This window comes from Piliocolobus tephrosceles, chromosome 10 (assembly GCF_002776525.5).
Source record: "Piliocolobus tephrosceles isolate RC106 chromosome 10, ASM277652v3, whole genome shotgun sequence".
Lineage (NCBI taxonomy): Eukaryota > Metazoa > Chordata > Mammalia > Primates > Cercopithecidae > Piliocolobus > Piliocolobus tephrosceles.
Window position 1 is genome coordinate 114980054 of NC_045443.1, and position 23203 is coordinate 115003256.

The 23203-nt window shown below is 46.4% G+C and overlaps 1 protein-coding gene across 2 annotated transcripts in view; it reads right to left on the reverse strand.

The window, feature by feature from the left end:
- Window positions 1–23203, reverse strand: part of NOS1 (nitric oxide synthase 1) — a 115571-nt gene that overhangs the window by 77350 nt on the left and 15018 nt on the right. For both annotated transcript variants that reach the window (XM_023204347.1, XM_023204355.1), the window contains exon 2: window positions 18375–18501. In XM_023204347.1, the coding sequence (XP_023060115.1) occupies window positions 18375–18501 (127 nt within the window). The remainder of the gene's footprint in view (window positions 1–18374; window positions 18502–23203) is intronic.

Here is a 23203-nt window from a genome sequence, read left to right on the forward strand (position 1 = left end):
AACTAGTATTTCTTGAGCACCTATTATAATACATGCTCAATAAATAGGCACTGGGGATTCAGCAGTGAAGAAGACAGGGACCTTGCTCTCTGAAGTGTTATGTGGTGGAGGTGGAGATAAACAGTAAGTAAACTAACATAGGATCAATATAATTCCAGGTGATGATAAGAATAGAAAATGGGGAGGTGACTGTAACTAAGTGGAGGGGAGAAGGGCAAGTGCAAAGGCACTGATGTGGGAATGAGCTTGTTAAGTTCAAAGGACCAGCAAGGAGGTTGACTGTGGCTGCAGTGTATGCATGAGGGCAAGTATAAGGAGATAAAATCAGAAAGGAGGCAGGGCACCCATCTCACTGACTTGGAGGAGCTCAGGCTGGTGAGGGTAGCTGTGAATTATGATTAAATGCACTAAGTCCAGGATAGAAGTCACAGAGAACTGCGAAGGACAAATACTGATAACTAACATTAAATGAGCACTTATTATGTGCCAAGCAACAACCTTATTATCTCCATTTTACAGATTAGGAAACTGAGACACAGAGAGGTTAAATTGCCCCAGATCACAGAGTTAATAAGCTGAAGAAAGGAGTCCAATCTAGGCAGTCTGGCTATCAAACCATGTCCTTAACAGCTTGACTATCCTGCCTCTTGGCCATTAGGAATAATTCATTCATTTAACACATGTTTATTGAGTAGTTCCTATGTGCCAGGTAAGGCAGCAGAGACCAAGACTATAGGACAAACTAGATGGATGTGATCTCAGCTCCCATGGAGTCACAGTCCTGTAGGAGGTGATGAAAACTGAATGAGCCATGGCAATCGATTTAGCACAATGGATGCCATTACATGGGACCTCGGCAGCACAGGGGAGGTGGGAGCGCATAGAAGAGACATCTAACCTCTAGGTCAAGACCAAAGATAAGTATGTCCTAGACAGGCAAAGAAGAGGAAGCAAGGTCTTCCAAGCAGAGAGAACAGATCATGCAAAGGTTCTAAGTTAAGAGAACTATCATGGCCACCTTCGCAGCCAGTGGAATAAGAGTTCTGTGTTGAAGCATTCATGGCACCATGTTGGAGCCTGGGCAACAGGAGGTGGGGGAAGAGTGTGCCACTGTTAAAGATCACTCCGGAAGAGTGCAGGCTGTGGCAGCACAGGGAACCCACGGAAGGTGATAGGATTCATAATCTTCCACGTCTCCCTGCCCTGGCCAGGTCTGGTCCTCCTCAGTGCTGGGTGCTACCAACCATCTGTGCTGGACACGCCACAGGTGGGAGCTATCTTAGTCATCAGCCTCTTCTCTATCTCCCATGCCCAACTCATCCCTGGTGATCACCCATCTTAGCTTTTTAACTAGCTCTAGAATCCATTCACTCCTCTCCCCTTCCACTGGCCAGTGCCCCGACCAAGTCATCTCTTACTTGGATGATCAGTCACCCCCTAAATGTTAGCCATTATTTATTATTATAAATGTTATTATTATGTGACCACTAGCCCAACTTATAGTATTAGAAGTATTAGTATTACTAGTAGTACTGCAATGCTTCTGCAAGCATTATGACTTGTATTACTTGTATAATTACTACTTGTATTATTACTTGTATTACTATTATTACTTATAGTATTACCTATATTATTATTACTTGTATTATTATTATTATTACTTCTGCAAGTATTATTACTACACCACCACACTCGGAGCATGATAAAGGTTTGGATGAGTTCTGCCCTTTGTTTCTCATTGATAGTTTCTGTCTCAGTTATTGTGCCCATGTTTCCTTAGGAATTTGCATATAAACAACCCCATTTTGTTCAAAGGCCTGACCAGCCACCCTAAACACTTCTTTAGGATCCTGTCTCCCCTCCTGTCTCTTCCAGGAGGAGTTTTGGAGGTGATGAAAGTCACATCTGGGCACGGCTTTGTAGTAAACACATTCCTCTGATCATGCCGACAACCTGTATCATTGAGGAAAAAAAAATCCTACCTTGCCCAGAGGAAGGCACCCCAGCCATTCTCCCTACACACCCGGTTTCAGATGTGGTGATGACATCGGGTCTGGGCCCAGGACTCAGAGGGTGGGGGGCCAGGCATGAGGAGGAGGAGGAGCAGGGTGTGGCCTGTGGGCAGCAGCCGACAGTCTTCATCGCCAGGGAGTGGGAGGAACGAGATAACAGGACTTATAAAAGAGGCCATCTGTGGAGGTCCCAGATGTGTGAGGGGTGGTCATTAAGAGTCAAGTAATTGGCTGCCCGAGTGTGAGCCGTGCCACCCTCCACCCTGGGTTTCACTGGATTGCACACTTGAAACCAGGCATTAGGAGGCTTCTGGCAGGGCTGTTGTACTTGGCGCTTTGATGTTTTAATTAGCCAGCAGCAATATTAGATGACTCAGGAAGGGAGAAACGTGGAGATTAATATAGCAGTCAGGGGCCCTGCATGCAGGATGCAAATAACTTTTCTGAGTGGGCACCAAAGTTCTCCTGGTCAAATTGCAGATTAGCAGCACTTGCGAGTTATTACGGTGGGCACAGGGCACATGTGGGCTTTGGACTGTGGCTACATACATCCTTTTCTGGCTTTATGTCTGCGGTGGGGACAATGGAAGCTTTTAGGTGGGAGGAGACATTGGCTCGCTCTTTGTGGACCCCGGGACACCTGCCCCTAAGTGTGCAAAGGAGGCCATGAGCTCACAGGCATTTTCATAGCCTTGTCAACACCTCTTTGCCTAGGAAGCTTGCAGAGGTCCTGAAGGAATGAAAGGAAATGGTCCTGCGGCCAGGCTCAAAAGGAGGCAGGGAGGTGCAGTCATATCAGCCCAGGCTCTGGAGCTGAGAATGCCACTTCCACGGTCTGCTGAAGCTCTGATTCCTTTTCCCCCTCTCTTTTCCTCCCTTCTTTCTCCCTTTCAACAAGTGCATATTGAGCACCTACTGTATTTTGGGGACAAGTATTCTAGGACTCAGCAGCCGTTGAATGACTCTCATTCCACAACTGGGAAAAGCATCTTACAGCTGCTTCTTCTAAAGCAGAGATGTGCAGACGCCGTGGCCCACTGTCTGTTTTTGTACAGCTCCTGAGCTAAGAAGGATTTTTTCCATTTTTGGATTATTGAATGCAAAAATCAAAAGGAGAATATTTTGTGACACACGAAAGTTATATGATGTTCAAATGTTAGTGTCCATAAATAAAGTTTCACTGGGGCTCATTTGTGTCCATATAGCATGTGGCAGCTTTGACACAACAATGTCAGAGCTGACTAGTGGTTTTGATGGAGTCCAACGCCATGTGGCCCACAAAGCCAAAAATATTTATCTTGTCCTTTAGAGAAAAGCTTTGTAGACTCCTGATCTAAAGGGTTGAATTCCAGTGGCTGACCCTGACCACTGAGTTTGCTCAAATGCCGGCATGTTAGAAAACGTTCCCGAGCTTTTTTTTTTTTTTTTTTGAGATGGAGTCTCACTCTGTCACCTAGGCTGAAGTGCATTGGTGTGATCTCGGCTCACTGCAACCTCCATCTCCTGGGTTAAATGATCCTCCTGCTTCAGCCTCCTGAGTAACTGGGATTACAGGCATGTGCCACCAGGCCTGGTTAATTTTTTTTTTTTAGTAGAGATGAGGGTTCACCATGTTGGCCAGGCTGGTCTTGAACTCCTGACCTCAGGTGATCTGCCCACCTCAGCCTCCCAAAGTGCTAGGATTGCATGTGTGAGCCACTGTGCCAGCTGTGATCATTCTTTAAAGCGGTGTCACCTCCTTGACATTCTCTGCCCCCAATCACCCTTACCATGCTTTGTTTTCCCCCTAGCACTTAACACTACCTGTGGTCATCATGAGCATATATGTACCTGGACATGTATGTGCATATCTACATTTATATATCTTGTAGATATAGATTTCAGTTTGTTCTATCCCTGGAATAGTGCCCAGCACACAGTACATGTTCAATAAACATATGAGATCTGCATGAGACTGCATTCTGTCCTTCCTCCAAATTTATTTGAAGCCTGTGATAGTTAATATTGTCAACTTGATTGGATTGAAGAATGCAAAATATTGTCCCTGGGTGTGTCCATGAAGGTGTTGTCAAAGGACACTAACATTTGAGTCAGTGGACTGGGAAAGGCAGACCCACCCTCAGTCTGGGTAGGCACAATCTAATTAGCTGCCAGTGTAGCCAGAAGAATAAAAGCACCAGAAGAATGTAAAAAGACCAGACTGGCTTAGCCTCTGAGCCTACATCTTTCTCCTGTGCTGGATGCTTCCTGCCCTTGAACATCGGACTCCAAGTTCTGTTAGCTTTGGGACTCGGGCTGGCTTCCTTGCTCCTCAGCTTGTAGATGGCCTATTGTGGGACCTCACCTTGTGATTGTGTGAGTCAATACTCCTTAATAAACTCCCCTTTATATATACATCTATCCTATTCATTCTGTCCCACTAGAGAACCCTGACTAATACAAAGCCCTAACCCCATCCCCCACCCCCATGTGATTTTGTTGGGAGATAGAACTTTTAGGAGATAATGAAGGTTAAACAAGGTCATAAGGGTGGGGCCCTAATCTGATAGGATTGGTGGCCTTATATGAAAAGGAAGAGAGAGCTCTTTCTCTCTGTCTGCCATATGAGGACACAGAGAAGGCAGATGTCTACAAGCCAACAAGACAGCCCTGACCAGAACCTGCCCATGCTGGCACCGTGACCTTGGACTTCCAGCCCCCAGAACTGTGAGCTGTAAATTTCTGTTGTCTAAGCCACCCAGGCAATGGTCCTTTGTGATTATAACCTAAGCAAACTAACACAAGGTCTAAAAAGCTTCAATACTGTAGAGTCCCTTAAAAGCTAAGCCAAGGATGTTGGCCTTGATTTCATAGAGAATCACGAGCCCTGAAGCTGCCTGCCTGAGTGAGTGATCTTTTCTCAGCTGGGTTTTAGGAAAGACATGATTGCAAGGATTGCAGGAGGGAGAGGGTCAAGGCAGAGAGACCCATGAGGAGGATGGTGCAATGAGGCCGTGAGTGGCCATAGGGTGGGAATGCAGCTGCAGGGGCAGCAGGACTAGAAGCGGGGAACTGAAGGTTGGGGGCTCCAGAAGTGGAACTGAGAGTCTCTGGGTAGGAGAGGATCAGGGCAAAGGATAAAGTCAACGTGGATTGGGTAAGTGGAAGGATGGTGGGCTTTTTTTTTTTTTTTTTTTTAAGATGGAGTTTTGCTCTTGTTGCCCAGGCTGGAGTGCAGTGGCATGATCTCGGCTCACTGAAACCTCCGCCTCCTGGGTTCAAGCGATTCTCCTGCCTCAGCCTCCTGAGTAGCTGGGATTACAGGCATGTGCCACTACACCTGGTTAATTTTTGTACTTTTAGTAGAGACGGGGTTTCTTCATCTTGGCTGGGATGATCTCGAACTCCTGATCTTAGGTGATCCACCTGCCTTGGCTTCCCAAAGTGCTGGGATTGTAGGCATGAGCCACTGCACACGGCTGGATGGTGGGTTTTTTAGCAGATGTTAGGAAGTAAGAAGCAGGTGTGCTGGGCAGTGGATGGAGGGAGATTTTTTAGGCAAGAAGACAGAAACTCAGCACCAGAACTCAGAATACGTAGAAACAGAGGTCAAGCACCTGCCCTTCCCCAGTAGTGGCTGTCACTGTCACAAGTCTCACAGTGAAACCAGGACTGACAGCTACACCAAGGGAGGCAGGCAGCCACCTCTAAGACATACAGCATCTTAGGAGCTATTATGGCAGCAGTCTTCAATCTTTTTGGCACCAGGGACTGGTTTTGTGGAAGACAAATTTTCCATGGACCAATGGTCAGGGGCATGGTTTCAGGATGATTCAAGTGCATTACCTTGATTGTGTGCACTATTTCTATTATTATCATATTATAACACACAATGAAATCATTATACCACTCACCATAATGTAGACTCAGTGGGAGCACTGAGCTTGTTTTCTGCAATTAGATGGTCCCATGTGGGGGTGACAGGAGACAGTGACAGATCATCAGGCATTAGATTCTCATAAGGCGCATGCAGCCTAAATCCCTCATATGCGCAGTTCACAATAGGGTTCGAGCTCCTATGAGAATCTAACGCCGCCACTGATCTGACAGGAGGCAGAGCTCAGGCGGTAACGTGAGTGATGCGGGGCAGCCGTAAATACAGATGAAGCTTCACTTGCTCGCCCGCCGCTCACCTCCTGCTGGGCGGTCCAGCTCCTAACAGGCCAGTACTGGTCTGTGGCCTGGGGTTTGGGGACCCCCGTATTATGGGATGAACCGTGTCCTCTCCCCACCCCACCCCCATCAAATTCATATGTTGATGTCCTAAACTGCCTCAGAATGTGACCTTCTTTGGAGTTAGGGCCTTTACAGAGGAAAACAGGTTAAAGATGAGGTCATCGGGGTGCGTCCTGATCCAGTAGGGCTGGTGTCCTTAAAGGAAAGAGAAATTTGAAGGCAGACATGCTCACAGGGAGAGCGCCATGTGAACACAAAGACGGCCACCTATAAGCCAAGGAGGGAGGACTGGGTCAGCTTCTCCCTCCCAGCCCTCGGAAGGAACCAGCACTGCCAACACCTTGATTTTGCATTTCTGGCCTCCGGAACTGTGAGACAATCCATTCTGCTGTGTAAACCACCCAGTTGGTGGTGTTTTATTACAGCAGCCCTAGTAAACTCACCTAAGAGCTAAGGCCTAAACTTGTACAGAGCAAGTCACTTCTTATTCTAATGCTATCGGCACCAGTGACAGCTCTTCTATTAGAGGCCTGCAGCAACCTGCCCTGTTTGGCTTCTCCTGAAATGAGGGCAGCACGCTGGGGCTGAGCTGGGCAGAGGGCCATTCACACCAGGGGCCAGACACCACACACTGTGCCCTTTGCTGCAGCCCTGGGCGGCACCACACCCACCTGTGGGTACCACCTCTCCCAGGCAGCAAGCATAACCCGGTTATGAGCTGGGGCAGATCAGGGTCCAGGCCCACAGACTCACAAATCCAGAAGGTACCCACTTATCTGTGCCATTAAAACATTGCTACGTATAGAACTTAACCAAGTGTATTTAGTACTTTGGAATATAATTTCCTTTAGTGTATTCAAAGCACTATGTCTAAAGTGATTCATTCCTTAAGATAACTCCATAGAAACTCGACACTGCTTACTCTGCTTCTCTCTCTTCTGTAATTCAACAGTCTGTAGAGGGTGATTAAGAAAGGGGGTGCTTGGGAGTCAGACCCATCCCAGTTAAGGATTCAGGGTGATAATGGAGACCTCTGGAGGACCAAGGGGCATCAAGGCTGAATTTTTTAAGCTTTCTCCAAATTGCAGTGATATCACAGTATAGCCAGATGTTACTGACAACTTTCAGCTCGGTCCCATTACCAGACCAGAATGTACATATACACTAGGAATTAATCTTAACATCAATCCTGTAATTATCTCATGGCCTGTCCTATGATACTGCATTGTACTGTGTTTGTTTGTTGAAAGCCTTAACTTGCCAAATGCAAATATTGAAAATGCACAACAAGTTTCGTGTTTGTGTTTTGGCCCTTGTATCTTAGAAAATCCTGGGAACCTCAGGAAATGGAAGTAGGCTGGGGCTGTTGACCTGTAAGAGCCTCTGTTTGGTGGGGGTTGGTTTTGGCAACTGATAGCAATTTACAGAGAGGAAGAAAAATGACTTTGACCCAACTTGCCCTTTTTGGGAAAAGCATTTCAATATGGGGGTGGTGCAGTGAAGGAGCATGCAGAGTGGTGTCACTGATTCAGAACCACAGTGTCATTATCAGACCTGGACAACAGTCGGGACAGCCTGCATTGAATATACTCACTCTTAAAACAAACAGTTAGCAAAATATGTGGAAATTCCAGCAGGGCTGAACCCAAACACCAGTGAATTCACGCACCACTTCCCGGCTCCACCTTGGCTCTGACCACCCAGGACCAAGCTTGGTTGCTGGCCTCTTGGCTCAGTGACCTATAAAGACCTGGGAGTCACTGAGCAGGCGACGGCTCGGGTGGAAGGAAGGAAGACGCTTCTGGGATGGAGAGAGACTCTGTTCAGTATATATCCCTAGAAAGCATCTTAGTGGGGGTCTGCTGGTTTGAGGGCACCCTGGGAACGTTGGATCACCCCAGGAAGTGGGGCACTGAAGATGCTTTCGGGAAAATCCAACTTGGGTGTCTAGACCAAGGCAAGGGATACCGGACCTGATTGAAGTCGAGGCAAAAATGAGTTGGACCGCAGCTTAGAACTCGGGATTTGGGGCATCCTCCTACCTAGGGCAATTAATCTAGAAATGTAAGAGGTTTCTCAAATGCTTCAAGACAGACTTAGGGAAGGGAGTAACCAAGAAGCACCTTGAGATGTGAGCCTCAAGGGAGCCAATGGACTCTGCCAAAGCCAGCCAAGGGAGCTCTGTGGGTAACATCTGTGCACGAATCTATGAAACCCCAAATATCACAATATGATGACCGCTGTGTGTATCCCCATCTGTAGTTTGTCTTGAAAGTAGAAGTTTTCAGAAGTTGAGGTACATATTAAATGAGAAGAGGGGATGGCTCGGCTGTGAACTGCTCCAGGGCAGTGATCATACTCAATTTCATTTCTAGTTTTTTTTGAGATGGAATCTCGCTCTGTCACCCAGGCTGGAGTGTAGTGGCACCATCTCAGCTCCCTGCAACCTCCGTCTCCCAGGTTCAAGCGATCCTCCTGCTTTAGCCTCCCAAGTAGCTGGGATTACAAGTGTGTGCCACCATACCTGGCTAATATTTTTTGTATTTTTAGTAGAAACAGGGTTTCACCATGTTGGCCAGGCTGGTCTCAAACTCCCAACTGCAAGTGATCCACCTGCCTCGGCCTCCCAAAGTGCTGGGATTACAGGCCTGAGTCACCACACCTGGCCTTCATTTCATTTTGAGTAACATTCAGTAAATGTCTGTTTGGTGCCTGACCTGGGCTAGGCCACTGCACATCCACGGGCTCATTGAATCCTCATGGTAACCCATTCTTCAGATGAGAAAATAGAGGCTGTGAGAGATGACGTGGCTATCCCCGAACTAATGAAAAACAAGCAATAGAGCTGGGCTTGGAATCCAGGGTCTCAAAGTTCCGCTCTTTCCACTCAAGGCCTTCCCGCTCTTTTCTCTGTGTTTCCAGAGCTCAGCACCCAGGAGGCATAAATCATATCTGTCCTGTTAATTTCAATGACTGACAAAGATGACAATGTGGTCATAAAGGGGAAGAGATGCAGCCTTGTCATGACTCAGTGGGTGGTCACTTTGGGCTTTGGGTCACCTGTCGGCCACAAGGGTCTCACCTGTAAAATGGGCACAGTGCTTTCTTGTCCTAACTGCCTCAAATTAGCAATATATTATTTAGCCAGATAAGAACAATAGTAATGACCTCAACATTTGTTGAGCATTTACTCTGTGCCAGGCCCTATAGCGTGGGCTCAGGGCTCCACGGCCTGGGTTCAAATCCCATCTCCGTCACTTACTGGTTATGTTGAGCCACAAAACCCTCTGTGATTCTCAGTTTCCTCATCTGTAAAATGGAGACAATCACAATATTTCATTGGGTTGAGCTGGGGGTTCAGTGAGACCATGGACCTAAAGTGCTTAGCACAGTGCCTGATACTGCTCAATAAATACATTAGGTCCCGTTGTTATGGTTGACATCATTATCTCATACGTTATCTCATTTCATCCTCCCCACAACTTGATGAGCCTCTTAGTCCCTATTAGGAAAGGGAGGCTCAGCACAGATGCTATTAATAATTAGTCATCTGACCAAGGTCACCAGCTAGGCGCTGTACTCCTGGCCTCAATGCTGTGGGCTCATGAGTCCAAGGATTAAAATGACTACACACTTGCCCCCATGATATTGTTATCACTGTTACTATTTTATTTTTATTTTTTATTTTTTTGAGATAGGGTCTCACTCCGATGCCCAGGCTGGAGTGCAGTGGCATGATCTCAGCTCACTGCAACCTCTGTCTCCTGGGTTCAAGCTATTCTCCTGCCTCAGCCTCCTAAGTAGCTGGGACTACTGGCACATGCCACCACACCCAGCTAATTTTTGTATTTTTAGTAGAGACAGGGTTTCATCATGTTGGCCAGGCTAGTCTCGAACTTCTGATATCAAGTGATCCACCCTCGATGGCCTCCCAAAGTGTCGGGATTACAGGCATGAGCCACTGCGCTGGGCCATTATTACTGTTATTTTTATCCTGACATAATGAATCAGGGTTGACTTAGAAGGCTTCCTGGTGAGCGTGCTGGGTTGTCGCCAAGAGGTGGAGCATTTTACTGGTTTGCCTTCATTCAGACCCAGGCTGGCTGGGGCTGGCTACACCCTTTTGGTTTTCAGCAAGGCCAGCAGTAGCTGGCCAGTTGGTGTCATCCTGGCGACCTTGGATCCCCTAAAGATTGGGAAAGAAATGGCCCGCAAGCTTGTCCCCTTTCTCATAATGTAGAGCCTCTAGAGAAGCTGGGGGGATGCTGTCATTTACCTGGAAACAGGGAAAATCTTCTCAACAGATTTTGACATTTTGAAAGCAGCTAACAAGCCCTGTGTCCCCAGGGGTGAGAAAATGCCATGATCCCGAGGCGGCTGAGCTTGGGGAGTGGGATTTCGACTTAACAGTCATCTCTCTCTCTGATCGCCTTTACCAGTCAGAGGCTGGAGGGAGGGGCAAGGGCAGTGGGAAGGACGGAAAAGAGGAGAGAACCCCAAATGGAAACACCACTTTCTCAGGTCCGACCCTGTCCCCACTCGTACCTCATACTAAGGGTTTGATTGACGCTTAATTGGTATCTGAAAATAGATGTTCTGTCCCCAAACAGAGCACGATTCTACCCCTTCTCTCTTAGGAAGGCAAACCAGACAGGCAAGGGAAACAGATGCTTAATAAGAAAGGAAGGGAAGAAGGACTTGATTTGAACCCTGAGTTTGTGCAGGGAGGATGGCCCAACAGCAGGTCCTCATGTTATTTATCTAGGGTAGATTTTTACTTAAGATGATTATTATGATAAGAGCCTTTAGGATGATGTCAAAACTCAACATGTGTTCATGCCTGTAATCCCATCTCTGGGAGTCCAAGGTGGGCAGATCACAAGGTCAGGAGATCGAGACCATCCTGGCTAACTTGGTGAAACCCCGTCTCTACTAAAAATACAAAAAATTAGCAGGGTGTGGCAGCGTGCGCCTGTAGTCCCAGCTGCTGGGGAGGCTGAGGCAGGAGGATGGCGCGAATCCAGGAGGCAGAGCTTGCAGTGAGCCGAGATCAGGTCACTGCACCCCAGCCTGGGTGACGGAGTGAGACTCCATCTCAGAAAAAAACAAAAACAAAAACAAAAACAAAAAAACCAAAACCAAAACCAAACACAAAAAAAACCCCACACAAAACAAAACAACAACAACAACAAAAACTCAACATGTGTCTCAGGTTGTGTTAGCATCAAAGACAACCTCAGAGAACTAATAACGATCCTTAGCAAGAAAAATAAAAAGCGACGTATCAGCCACAATGATTCCCTTGACTATAATGCCTTTTTCCATTTTCTTTTGGGCAAACTCCTACCTGAGTTTCAAAACCCAGCCCAGGTGTCACTTCTTGGGGTAAACCTTCCCTGGTACCTACCTGCTGAGGTAATTATGTTCCCAAAGCATTTTGTATTCCTCTCTATTTCAGCACTAATTGAATCTTATACGAGTCTCTCCCCACACACATCCGTGAGGGTCTCAAGGGCAGGGACGTCTATGTTTGCTCAGCTTTGCTCCTACCCCAGAACCATGCACACAGCAGGTTAGCGAGTGAATGGTGACAGATGAACTGATCTGTTCTATCTACTATCCCAGGCCAGATGCAATTTGCAAGGGGGTGGTGAAGATGAGGGGTCACAAAGTCATACACACAATGCACTCTGTGATGGGGGACTCAAGTCTCACTGGCCCCACCCACAGTGACCCAGACTGTTGGCAAGAGAAATGACTGCTAGATAAAGATTAATGCCTCAGCCTCCTGAGATGGACTTAAAAGAAGATGCCTCTAGGGCTGATTTTCTTTGAATCTAGACAAATAAGAGCATGGAAGAGGGTAGGGATCCCTTCTGGGATTACCAAGGAGTCAGACCTCACTATTTCCTCCAGGAGCTTACAGTCTCCTGTGTCAGGAAGTTCTTCCTTATGTCTAACTTGCATCTATCCCGTTTCAATTGCATTCTATTGCCTTTTGCCCAGTGCTTGGCAGTTGCTTTGCTGCTTTGCCCAGCTGCTTCTCAACCTCCACCTATGCCTTCCTGACTCAGGATTGCAGGTAGTGGCTGGGTTCCTCTTTGTGTCATTAACAATGCTAGGCCCCCTGTGGATGCTTAAACAAGCCATAAATGTGGGTTACAACTGGAAGGATAGAAGCTGATTCCAGGAGCTCCAGGTACAGTAGCTTTGAGCAGGTAGAGGCGAGGTTAGGAGACCATCTTTCAGGATGGAAAGGAGAACATCGTGTTTGCTATTAATTTGCTCACCCTGGGAAGCATTTCTGAAGCCTGTGCCTATGGAGATGTCTAGCAGGCCACAACAGGGCTGTTTCCTTTGTGCTGGAGCTGGGACTCAAATATATCCGAGTGCTAGGGTCTCTGTCTCCTGACGGCGCTATTTCTGAGAGGCATTTGGAAAACTGAATCTCAGGCAACAGGATCAGGATGATTTCGCAGGCCCGTGACTTTGTTTTTCTTTTTTTCTTTTTTTTCGAGGCAGAGTCTCGCTCTGTTGCCTAAGCTGGAATGCGGTGGTACAATCTCGGTTCACTGAAACCTCCACCTCCCAGACTCAAGGAATTCTTGTGCCTCAGCCTCCCGAGTAGCTAGGACTACAAGTGTGTGCCCTCACGCCTGGGCTCATTTTTGTATTTTTAGTAGATACGGCGTTTCACCATGTTGGCCACGCTGGTTTCAAACTCCCGACCTCAGGAGATCTGCCTGCCTCAGCCTCCCAAAGTGCTGGGATTACAGTCATAAAACACCTTGCCCAGCCTGGCCCGTGGTTTTAAATCTTTTTGGGTGAAATCCTACATTAAGGACTTGATGGTGGGCAAAGATGAACGTAAATCCCAAGCTCTGCTGGTCTATCAGTCATGCTCCCAGGAACTCTCTAGGCTAAAACTGCTCGGCAGACTTACTTCACCTTGGAAGATTCAGTCTTACCCCCTTTCTCCAGCACCCTCAAAGTCCTTCCCTTCTCCAAGCAAATGGAATTTCTATATTAGCAGAGGCCTTAAGGCAAGCTCTCCATACATCTTCCTGTCCTTTCATCATCACATCCTGCAAAGGCTAGCGGTCCTCCTTCCAGTCCTGAGTTTGTGCAGGGAGAATGGCCCAACAGCAGGTATGTCCTCACTCTATTTATCTAGGGTAGCTTTTCACTTAAGGTGATTATTACGATAAGAGGCTTTAGGATGATGTCAAAACTCAGCATGTGTCTCAGTTATTGTTAGCACCAAAGACAACCTCAGAGAACTAATAATTATCCTTAGCAAGAAAAAAAAAAGTAATGTTATCCGCTACAACCATTCCTTTTTTTTTTTTTTTCAGATGGAGTCTCGCTCTGTCGCCCAGGCTGGAGTGCAGTGGTGCGATCTCAGCTCACTGCAACCTCCACCTCCCAGGTTCAAGCAATTCTCCCACCTCAGCCTCCCGAGTAGCTGGGATTACAGGTGCCTACCATCATGCCTCGCTAATTTTTGTATTTTTAGTAGAGACGGAGTTTTGCCATGTTGGCCAGGCTGGTCTCAAACTCCTGACCTCAGGGGATCTTCCCACCTTGGCCTCCCAAAGTGCTGGGATTACAGGCATGGCCCCGCATTCCTTTTACTATAATGCCTTTTTCCATTTTGTTTTAGGCAAACGCTTATCTGATCTTCAAAACCCCGAGGCCCTGTTCTCAATGTTGAGCTCAACTCCTCAGGCTTGAAGACCAAAGTTATGCTTTCAAGTTGGCATTGTCTAACTGAGGTGGGCAGTGTGCAAGGAAATGACCAGAGTCTGCCATTGCTCAGATTTCTGCATTGACTTTTAGTGTCTTTCTCGCAGGGTCGAGGCCTCCCCTGTTTCTTCCTTTGAGCCGAGATCTCAAGGGTTACTGCATACCAGGAATTACAAACTGATACCTAGAGGTGGTAGGTGGGTAAGCTAAATCAGTAAAGAAGGCTGGGTAACTTCAAAACAGGACACTTAGTCGTATATTAAAAAAGAAAGACTTGTGTGTGTAGAAATGAAGAATGTTCTTAGGTTTCTTTTTTTTTGTTTGTTTGTTTTTTTGTTTTTTGGAGACAGGTTCTTGCTCTGTCACCCAGGCTGGAGTGCAGTGGCACTATCACGGCTCACTGTAGCCTCAGCTTCCCTGGCTCAAGCGATACTCCCGCCTCAACCTCCCAAGTAGCTGGGACTACAGGTGCATGCCACCACGCCCAGTTAATAGTTTATACTTTTTTGTAGAAACGGGGTTTTGCCATGTTGCCCAGGCTGGTCTTAAATTCCTAGGCTCAAGTGATCCTCCTGCCTTGGCCTCTTAGAGTGCTGGGGTTACAGATGTGAGCCACTGTGCCCAGCCAAAACAATCTTTCTTAAAACATGAACCTTTTGGTCCATCTCTACCTACCACTTATAAAAATGACACGGGCCCAGGTACAGTGGCTCATACCTGTAATCCCGGCACTTTGGGAGACCAAGGCAGGTGGATCACCTGAGGCCAGGAGTTCTAGACTAGCCTGGCCAAGATGGTGAAGCCCCATCTCCAAAAAATGTAAAAATTACCCAAGTGTGGTGGCACACGTCTGTAATTCCAGCTACTCGGGAGGCTGAGCGGGAAGGACTGCTTGAACCCAGGAGGCAGAGGCTGTGGTGAGCAGAGATAGCACTGTCTCACAATAAATAATAATAATAATTAATAATAATAATAATAATAATAATAAAAACATGGACACGAAAAGATTTAACTTTCCTTCTATTATAAGAAATCAAAAACACTAATGCTACTATAAATGACAATGGACACTGGCCTTAATAAGAGGGAGACAATAGGGAGTGGTGAGGTTTGTGGCCAACTAGAAAGCCACACTCTGTCTAGAGGGGGCAGCTGCTATTCAGTCTATGCAGATTGTTGCCCCACAAGAGTATGGTTGGCTGCAGCGACTCACACTTATAATCCCAGCACTTTAAGAGGCTGAGAAGGGAGGATTGCTTGAACTAGGAGTTCGAGACCAGCCTGGGCAACATAGTGAGATCCTGTCTCTACAAAAAATCTAAAAAATTAGCCAGGTCTGGTGGCACCAGCCTGTAGTCCTAGTTACTTGGGAGGCTGAGGTGGGAGGATCTCTTAAGTCTAGGAGATTGAGGTTGCAGTGAGTAACCTAAGATGGTGCCACTGCACCTCAGCCTGGGAGACAGAGCAAGACCCTGTCTTTAAAAAAAAAAAAAAGAGTATAGGCACAATGTGGTCAGATTATGTAAATTTTTTTTTTTTAGACAGAGTTTCGCTCTGTCACTCAGGCTGGAGTGCAGTAGTGCGATCTTGGCTGATTGTAACCTCCACCTCTTGGGTTCAAGCGATTCTCCTGCCTCAGCCTTCCGAGTAGCTGGAATTACAGGCACCCGCCACCATGCCCAGCTAATTTTTGTACTTTTAGTACAAAATGGGGTTTCACCATGTTGGTCAGGCTGGTCTTGAACTCCTGACCTCGTGATTTGTCCCACTCGGCCTCCCAAAGTGCTGGGATTCCAGGTGTTAGCCACCGCACCTGGCCTTAGATTATATAAATTTTAAAGAGAAGCTGTACATATATTTATGTAAAAATCTGAAACATTGGCAGTACATTTAAAATATAACTATAAATTATCTCTTAATACAATATGGTGTAGACCTAACAAATCAGGTCTGCAGGCTAGATCTGGCCCGAGGCTGCCTCTTACTGTCTTTCTTTGTCTTGTGAGGACTCATATGATGGCCATACCTCTTTGTTTTCAATTAAGAAAGAAAATATAAAAGAGCTTTAAACCATATGTGTTCATTTAATCATGAATGGAGAATAGCTTCTTAATGCTATGGTGTGGTCTTGACTTTTGAAGACAACATAATAAAAGTCTACAGTTGTGCTTTTCCACCAAACATTTCCAGACATCACTGCTAGAGGGGCATTCAGCTAGTGGATCATGGGTCTCACCCACTACAGAAACCCTGATGTCCTTTTCTTCCTGGCCAGCCATCAGTGGCTAAGGAAAGCAATTGCCACCAAGGCTCTAGAATGTTTCATCCTCCCCGCTGAAGCTATGTAGAGAGGCTCTGAGGCCTTGTGTAGATGTGCTGGCAGTGAAAGCTGCCATCTGTAGGCCAAGCATCAGGAAAATAAAGCAGGTCATCACTTGCTGAGTCACCTAGGCCACCCCTATATTCCGACCTCCCACCGGTCACTCCACCCCGACTTCACTGCAATGCAGAGGATGGGTGTGAAATTCACACACTTCCTTAGGGTTACCCTGACCTGGCCCATCAGCTTACTGGACAGGTGAGACAAAGGTGCTGCTGATCTCCAGCCAAATCTAGTCACTCTTTGTAACTGATACTGACTTAGCTATCAAAACACATCTGAACGGATTGGCAAAGACTAAAAAGTTGGATAACAGATGGAGTTGGCGAGGCTGTGACGAAACAGTCGCTCTTCTAGTTAGCTGGTAAGATTGATCCAACCACTATGGCAAGTACCACCAAAATCACAAATGTACATGAATTTTGACCCAACAATTCCACCTCTAGGAATTTATTCTATTTTGTTTTTTTTTTAGGACAGGGTCTCCCTCTGTTGCCCAGGCTAGAGCGCAGTGGTGCAGTAATACAATCACAGCTCACTGCAGCCTTGACCTTCCAGGCTCAGGTGATTCTCCCAGCTCAGTCTCCAGGGTAGCTGGGACAACAGGCATGTGCCATCATGCCCAGCTCATTTTTGGTTTTTTTTTTAGAGATAGGGTTTTGTCATGTTGCTCAGGCTGATCTCAAACTCTTGGGCTCAAATGATGCCTTAGCTTTCCAAAATATTGGATTACAGGCATGAGCCACCATGCCTGGGCTTTAGGAACATATTTTATTGATAAGCCTATCCATGTGCCAAACAAGGTATGTGCACAAGGTCACTCATAGCACTGTCATAGCAAAATATTGACAATGGCTCATTATGAAGGACTGACAGAATTACAGGATGATCACAAAATGGAATATTATATGGCTGTAAAAAAGGAAACAAGCTCCTCTTTACCTACTAATGGGGACTAATCTCTAAGATATGTTAATAAGTGAAAAAGCAAGGTATAAAACATGTGTAATGTGCTCTTATTTGTGTAAAAATATTCAAAAATAATGTGTGTGTTTGTCAATGCATAAAACACGGCTAAAAGAACACACAAAAACCATTAACATTGCTTGACTCTGGGGAGGAAAACTATGTGACTGGAATTAGGGACATATAGAGCTTTTTATTATGTATCTTTTTGCTTATTTATTCCAATTTTTTTAAGAGACAGGGTCTCACTCTGTCACTCAGGCTAGAGTGCAGAGGTGCTATATCACAGCTCACTGCAGCCTTGAACTCCTGTCCTCAAGTGATCCTCCTGCCTCAGTTGCCTGAGTAGCTAGGAACTACAGGTATATGCCATTATGCTCTACTAATTAAGAAAATTTTTAAAAATTGAGATAGGGTCTTGCTATGTGGCCCAGGCTGGTTGTCTTTTTTCTTTCTTTTTTTTTTTTTTTTTTGAGATGGAGTCTCACTCTGTCACCCAGGCTGGAGAGCAGTGGCGCGATCTTGGCTCACTGCAAGTTCCCCCTCCCGGGTTCACGCCATTCTCCTACCTCAGCCTCCTGAGTAGCTGGGACTACAGGCGCCCGCCACCATGCCAGGCTAATTTTTGTATTTTTAGTAGAGATAGGGTTTCACCATGTTGGCCAGGCTGGTCTTGAACTCTGGACCTCAAGCTGTCCTATGCCTTGACCTCTTAAAATGCTGGGGTTACAGGCATGAGGCACTGTGACCAGCTACCATGTATCTTTCATATCTTTTAAATTTGGAGCCATATGAATGCCTATCCCGGTAGAAACAGAATTAATATGTGAAAAATGGCAAGCTCACAAACAATACCAAACCACAGAGAAACAAAGTCAAGGTCCACATCCGAGGATAAGCACTCCTGTCCTCGGCATCCCAAGTTCTCCAGCCACGGCGGCTGATTTCCATCACGACACAGTTTAGGGTTTAGCTTTCCTCCCCTCAGCTTCCCACCTGGGAGGGGTCGAGAAGGCATGGGAAGCAGTGGTACCAGCTTGGCATCAAGCACTTACCTGCTCCTTCTCTGAATATGGGTTGTTGAGGACGACAGGCACATTGCCCTTCCCCCATAGGTCATTGAAGACTCGGTCGTTCTCCACACCGAGGGGCAGAGGTTTGTGTGATTTGCCGTCCAAATCTCTGAAAGGTAAGGTAGGGCAGGTGAGGAAGGGGACATCAGGACGGACTGCTAGTTGCTTTGATCTGGAAGTCCTGAGTCTGTACAGAACCTCAGTGGCTCACTCACATAACTCGTTATGAGCCAGCAAGCTTTGGGTACCCAGCCTGCTGCTTCATAAAGATCGACAGTGACACATGGGAAGGCAGTTCCGGGTGTCAGTCACAAAGGGAGCGCATCCAAGGGGACTTTGACAGCTGGCATATCCCTATCTTTGTGGACATCATTTCAGGATGGCAAGGAGAAGGATTTTGCCTGTCCCTCTCCCTTCTTCATTCCATGGATCTGGGAACACAGGAGGCCTGTTTCCTAGTAATAGTCCATGTACCATGAACCGCTGGACAACTTAATGCTCACGACACCTACCAGTGGAAAAAGTAGGAGGCAGGAAGGATAGAGAGGTCCTGTGGGCTTTGGGTAATAAGTTAGTCTGACCCTAAGACCTTTGGCTTGGAACAATAGCAGCTCAGGACAAACAGAATGATTTGGAAAATAAAGAGAACATAATGACAAAAATAATAATACTATGAATAAGGACAGATAGCATTTATTAAGCACTTACTATGTGCCAAGCACTTTCCATGTGAGTTTTTAAAAATTATTATTTTATTTATATTAGACACGGGTTCTCCCTGTGCTGGCCAGGCTGATTTCTAACTCCTAGGCTCAAGCAATGCCCCTGCCTCAGCCTCCCAAAGTGCTGGGATTACAAGCGTCAGCCACCATGCCTGGCCATGTGTTTTAGTGCATTTAACTCTCGTGACAACCCTTTGAGACAGGAGTGACTGTTTTTTGTTTTTTTTCCCAGCCTTGTCCTGTCATCCCAGCTGGAATATAGTGGCACAATCACAGTTCACTGTAGCCTTGATCTCCTAGATTCAAGTGATCCTCCTGCCTCAGCCTTCTGAGTAGCTGGGACTACAAGGGTGTACCACCATGTCTGGCTAACTTTTTAAATCTTTTGTAGAGATGGGGTCTCACTATGTTGCCCAGGCTGGTCTCGAACTCCTTGGTTCAAGTGGTCCTCCCACCCCAGCCTCCCAAAGTGCTGGGATTACAGGCGTGAGCCACTAAGCCTGTCCAGGAATGATTGTTAATCAGCATTTTACGGATGGGGTAAGGGAGACAGAGAGAAGCTAAGTTGCTCAAGGTCACACAGTAGCAAAGCCTAGTATTCCAGCCCACTCATCACATCCATTCTAAAGTAGGGGTTGTCACTGTCATCATCATCACCACCACCACCATCACCATCATCTTTATCACCACCACTACCACAGTCATCACCATAGCCACCATCATTCTCATTGTTACCATCATCATTATTGTAATCATCATCATCTAACTTGCCTCATCAGTCTCCACCATAATCACCATCACCATAATCACCCTCATCATTATCATCATCAACCTCATCATATCCTCATCTTCATGATCAGTGCCATCACCTTCATTAGCAGCATCACCATTATCACCATCCTCTTCCTCCTCCTTGGCATCATGACCACACCAGCATCTTCATGACCACCAGCATCATCTTCATAATCATCACGTGAGGAAACTATAGTTCAGAGTGGTTAAGTCACTAGCCTAAGTCACACAGCTAGTGATGGTGGATTCAAACCCAGGCTTGTTCTGGATGCTAGAGCCTGACATTTTTTGGAGACAGTCTTGCTCTGTTACCCAGGCTGGAGTGCAGTGGTGCAATCCTAGCTCACTGCAGCCTTGACCTCCTAGGCTTGAGCGATCCTCCCACCTCTGCCTCTCCAGTAGCTGGGACTACAGGCGTGCATCACCCTACCTGGCAATGTTGTAAATTTTTTGTACAGACAGGGTCTCACTGTGTTGTGCAGGCTGGTCTCAAACTCCCAAACTCAAGTGATCCTCTTGCCTCGGCCTCCCAAAGTGCTGGGATTACAGGTATGAGCCACCAGAATCTTACTCACTAACTTTTCCTGGCTTCCTGTCCCTGAACTCTAACAGGCTCAGGATGAGCTGATCTCAGCTAGGTTCCACAAGCTGGCCACCCTCTGAGATGGAGATAGGAGTGGGCACCAAAATCCAGATGGCCTCATCAGACCTGTCTTACTCTCTGAGTCCTTCTACTCTCCAAGTACTGCCCTCCTACTTCCCAACAGCCTTTCTCCTTTTGGCTCTCCTATCCAATTTGACTCTGACCATGGCCTCTGTCTGTGTCTAACTGGGCAATGCAGCTTGCCCTGTGGCTCATCTTGGTTTGGGTCCCAGGCATTAAGACTGGCCGTTGTCTTGCCTTCTGTTCTATGTTCCTAGCTTTGGGGACTCCTCCATCCCCCAATCTGGTACAATGACAGTCATCTTGGATGCACCAGAAGCCACGGTCCAAGCTCTGAGAGCGAGACCCCCAGTGACCCCTCCAGCAGCTCCCTCTGGGCCACTCAGATGCCCTGCCTGCAGTGTTTCACGTCGTCCCTGAGGCCCACGTCAAAGCCACTTCCGCTCTTCTGCCTGGAGAGGTTTGCAATTCGTCAGAGGGAACATTCTGTTTCACCCTCTTTAAAATGTCACCAAAACATACCCAGAGTGGCTCTTGATTACAGGCATTTCCCAAGTTAACGGTACCTACATGATCATAAACAGAAGTATCGTCTGCTGAGAGTGCTGCTCTAAATGTCACTCAGTTCCCTTTCAGCTCTGAAACTACTGATCCTACATCACATGACCATAAGTGAGGATTCAGCAGAGAAGGGAGGAGGTTAATGTATTTGGAGCCTCTATAACATTCCGGGTACTTGCACAGAAGTTATTTCATTTAATTTCAACAGACATTAAAAGTCCCCATTTTACACACGAAAAAACTGAACCCAGAGGGGTATGTAAGTTTCCCAAGGCCCCATCGTCAGCATATAGTACAGCTGGGATTTGAAACTAGGTGTGACTGATGAGCTGCCAAGACCCTTCCTTTTTTATTTTATTTATTTTTTGAGACAGAGTCTCACTCTGTTGCCCAGGCTGGAGTGCAGTGACGTGATCTCGGCTCACTGCAACCTCTGCCTCCCAGGTTCAAGCGATTCTCCTGCCTCAGCCTCCCACATAGCTGGGATTACAGGCACACACCACCATGCCCAGCTAATTTTTGTTTTTTTTTTTTAATAGAGATTGGGTTTCTTCACCATGTTGGCCAGGCTGGTCTCAAACCCCTGACCTCAGGTGATCCGCCTGCCTTGGCCTCCCAAAGTGCTGGGATTACAGGAGATCCTTCCTTTTTTAAAACAGAGATAGGAAAAACTGGTTAGGATGCTCACTCTAAGCCACAGGCTACAGAGCAAGTAACCCAACATCTCCTGTGGAGTGAAGCCAATTTACAAAAATTACAAGGTACAATTACCCAGGCAATTTGGAAATGATCACATGGGTTGTCTTATGTGAATTTGCAGAGAGAGTTTCTTTTACCATCATTCTTTTTTTTTTTAATCCATTAAGACCTTCGTTTAAATAATGCAGTTGAAGTGTTTTGCCGACTAAAACTTAATTTTGAAATCCTGTGTGATGGGCATACACATTATTATTATTATTATTATTATTATTATTATTATTATTATTATTATTTTTAGATGGAGTCTTGCTTGTTGCCCAGGTTGGGGTGTAGTGGCGTGATCTCGGCTCACTATAACCTCCATTTCCCAGATTCAAGTGAGTCTCCTGCCTCAGCCTCCCTAGTAGCTGGGATTATAGGTGTGCGCCACCACGCCCATCTAACTTCAAATTTTTTTTTTTTTATTTTTAGTAGAGACAGGGTTTCACCATGTTGGCCAGGCTGGTCTTGAACTCCTAGTCTCGAGTGATCCACCCAGGAAGGATATTTTTAATACGGGATCATGAGAAACATCCAGGTTGAACTATTTTGCTTCCCTTCACCCAGAAGCAAAATCAGAAGCAGATTTAGTTCAATTCTCAACCCACAATCTGTCAGTGATAACCAGGTCTGAAGGAAATATCTGGCTTATCACCACAAATCTGTTCAACCTGGATCCACCTGTTTGCTGGGGTTGCAGGAGCAGTGTAGCATGCTGGTTAAGGATGTGGCTGTGGATTGGGAAGAACTGGGTTCAAGTCCTGGCTTTGCTGGTTATAAACTATGCAACTCTGGACACTTCACCTGTCTCAGACTCAGTGTACTCGTCTGTTAAATAGGGTCAATAATATCTGCAATGATTAAAGGAGGTAAAGCTTATGATGCTTAGCAGTGTGGCACCTGCTATCACTCTTACTGCTTATGGAGGATCAGAAAGAAATAGAGAAAGAAACTTCTAGCTCTGTGTAGAACAGTGACTATTCCTCTATGCCATCCCTGTCTAGTAGAACTTCCTGCGATGATGGAAATGTCTCATATCTGCACTATCGCATATTATAGCCGCTAGACACATGTGGCAATTGAGCATTTGAAATGAGGTTATTGTCATGGAGGAACTAAATTTTAAGTTTTACTTAACTTGGATTGATTTAAACTTAAAGAGCCAAATGTGGCTTAAGGCTATATTGTCAGACAGTGCAACCGCCGGAGACCTGAAGGCTCCAAAGACTGGGAATTGAAGGCATACATGGCTCCAATCAGGGGGCATCTTTGCTGGGGGTCTACACTCAGACACTTTCTAAGCTGCCACGTCTTGTTCACGGAACCCAGGAATT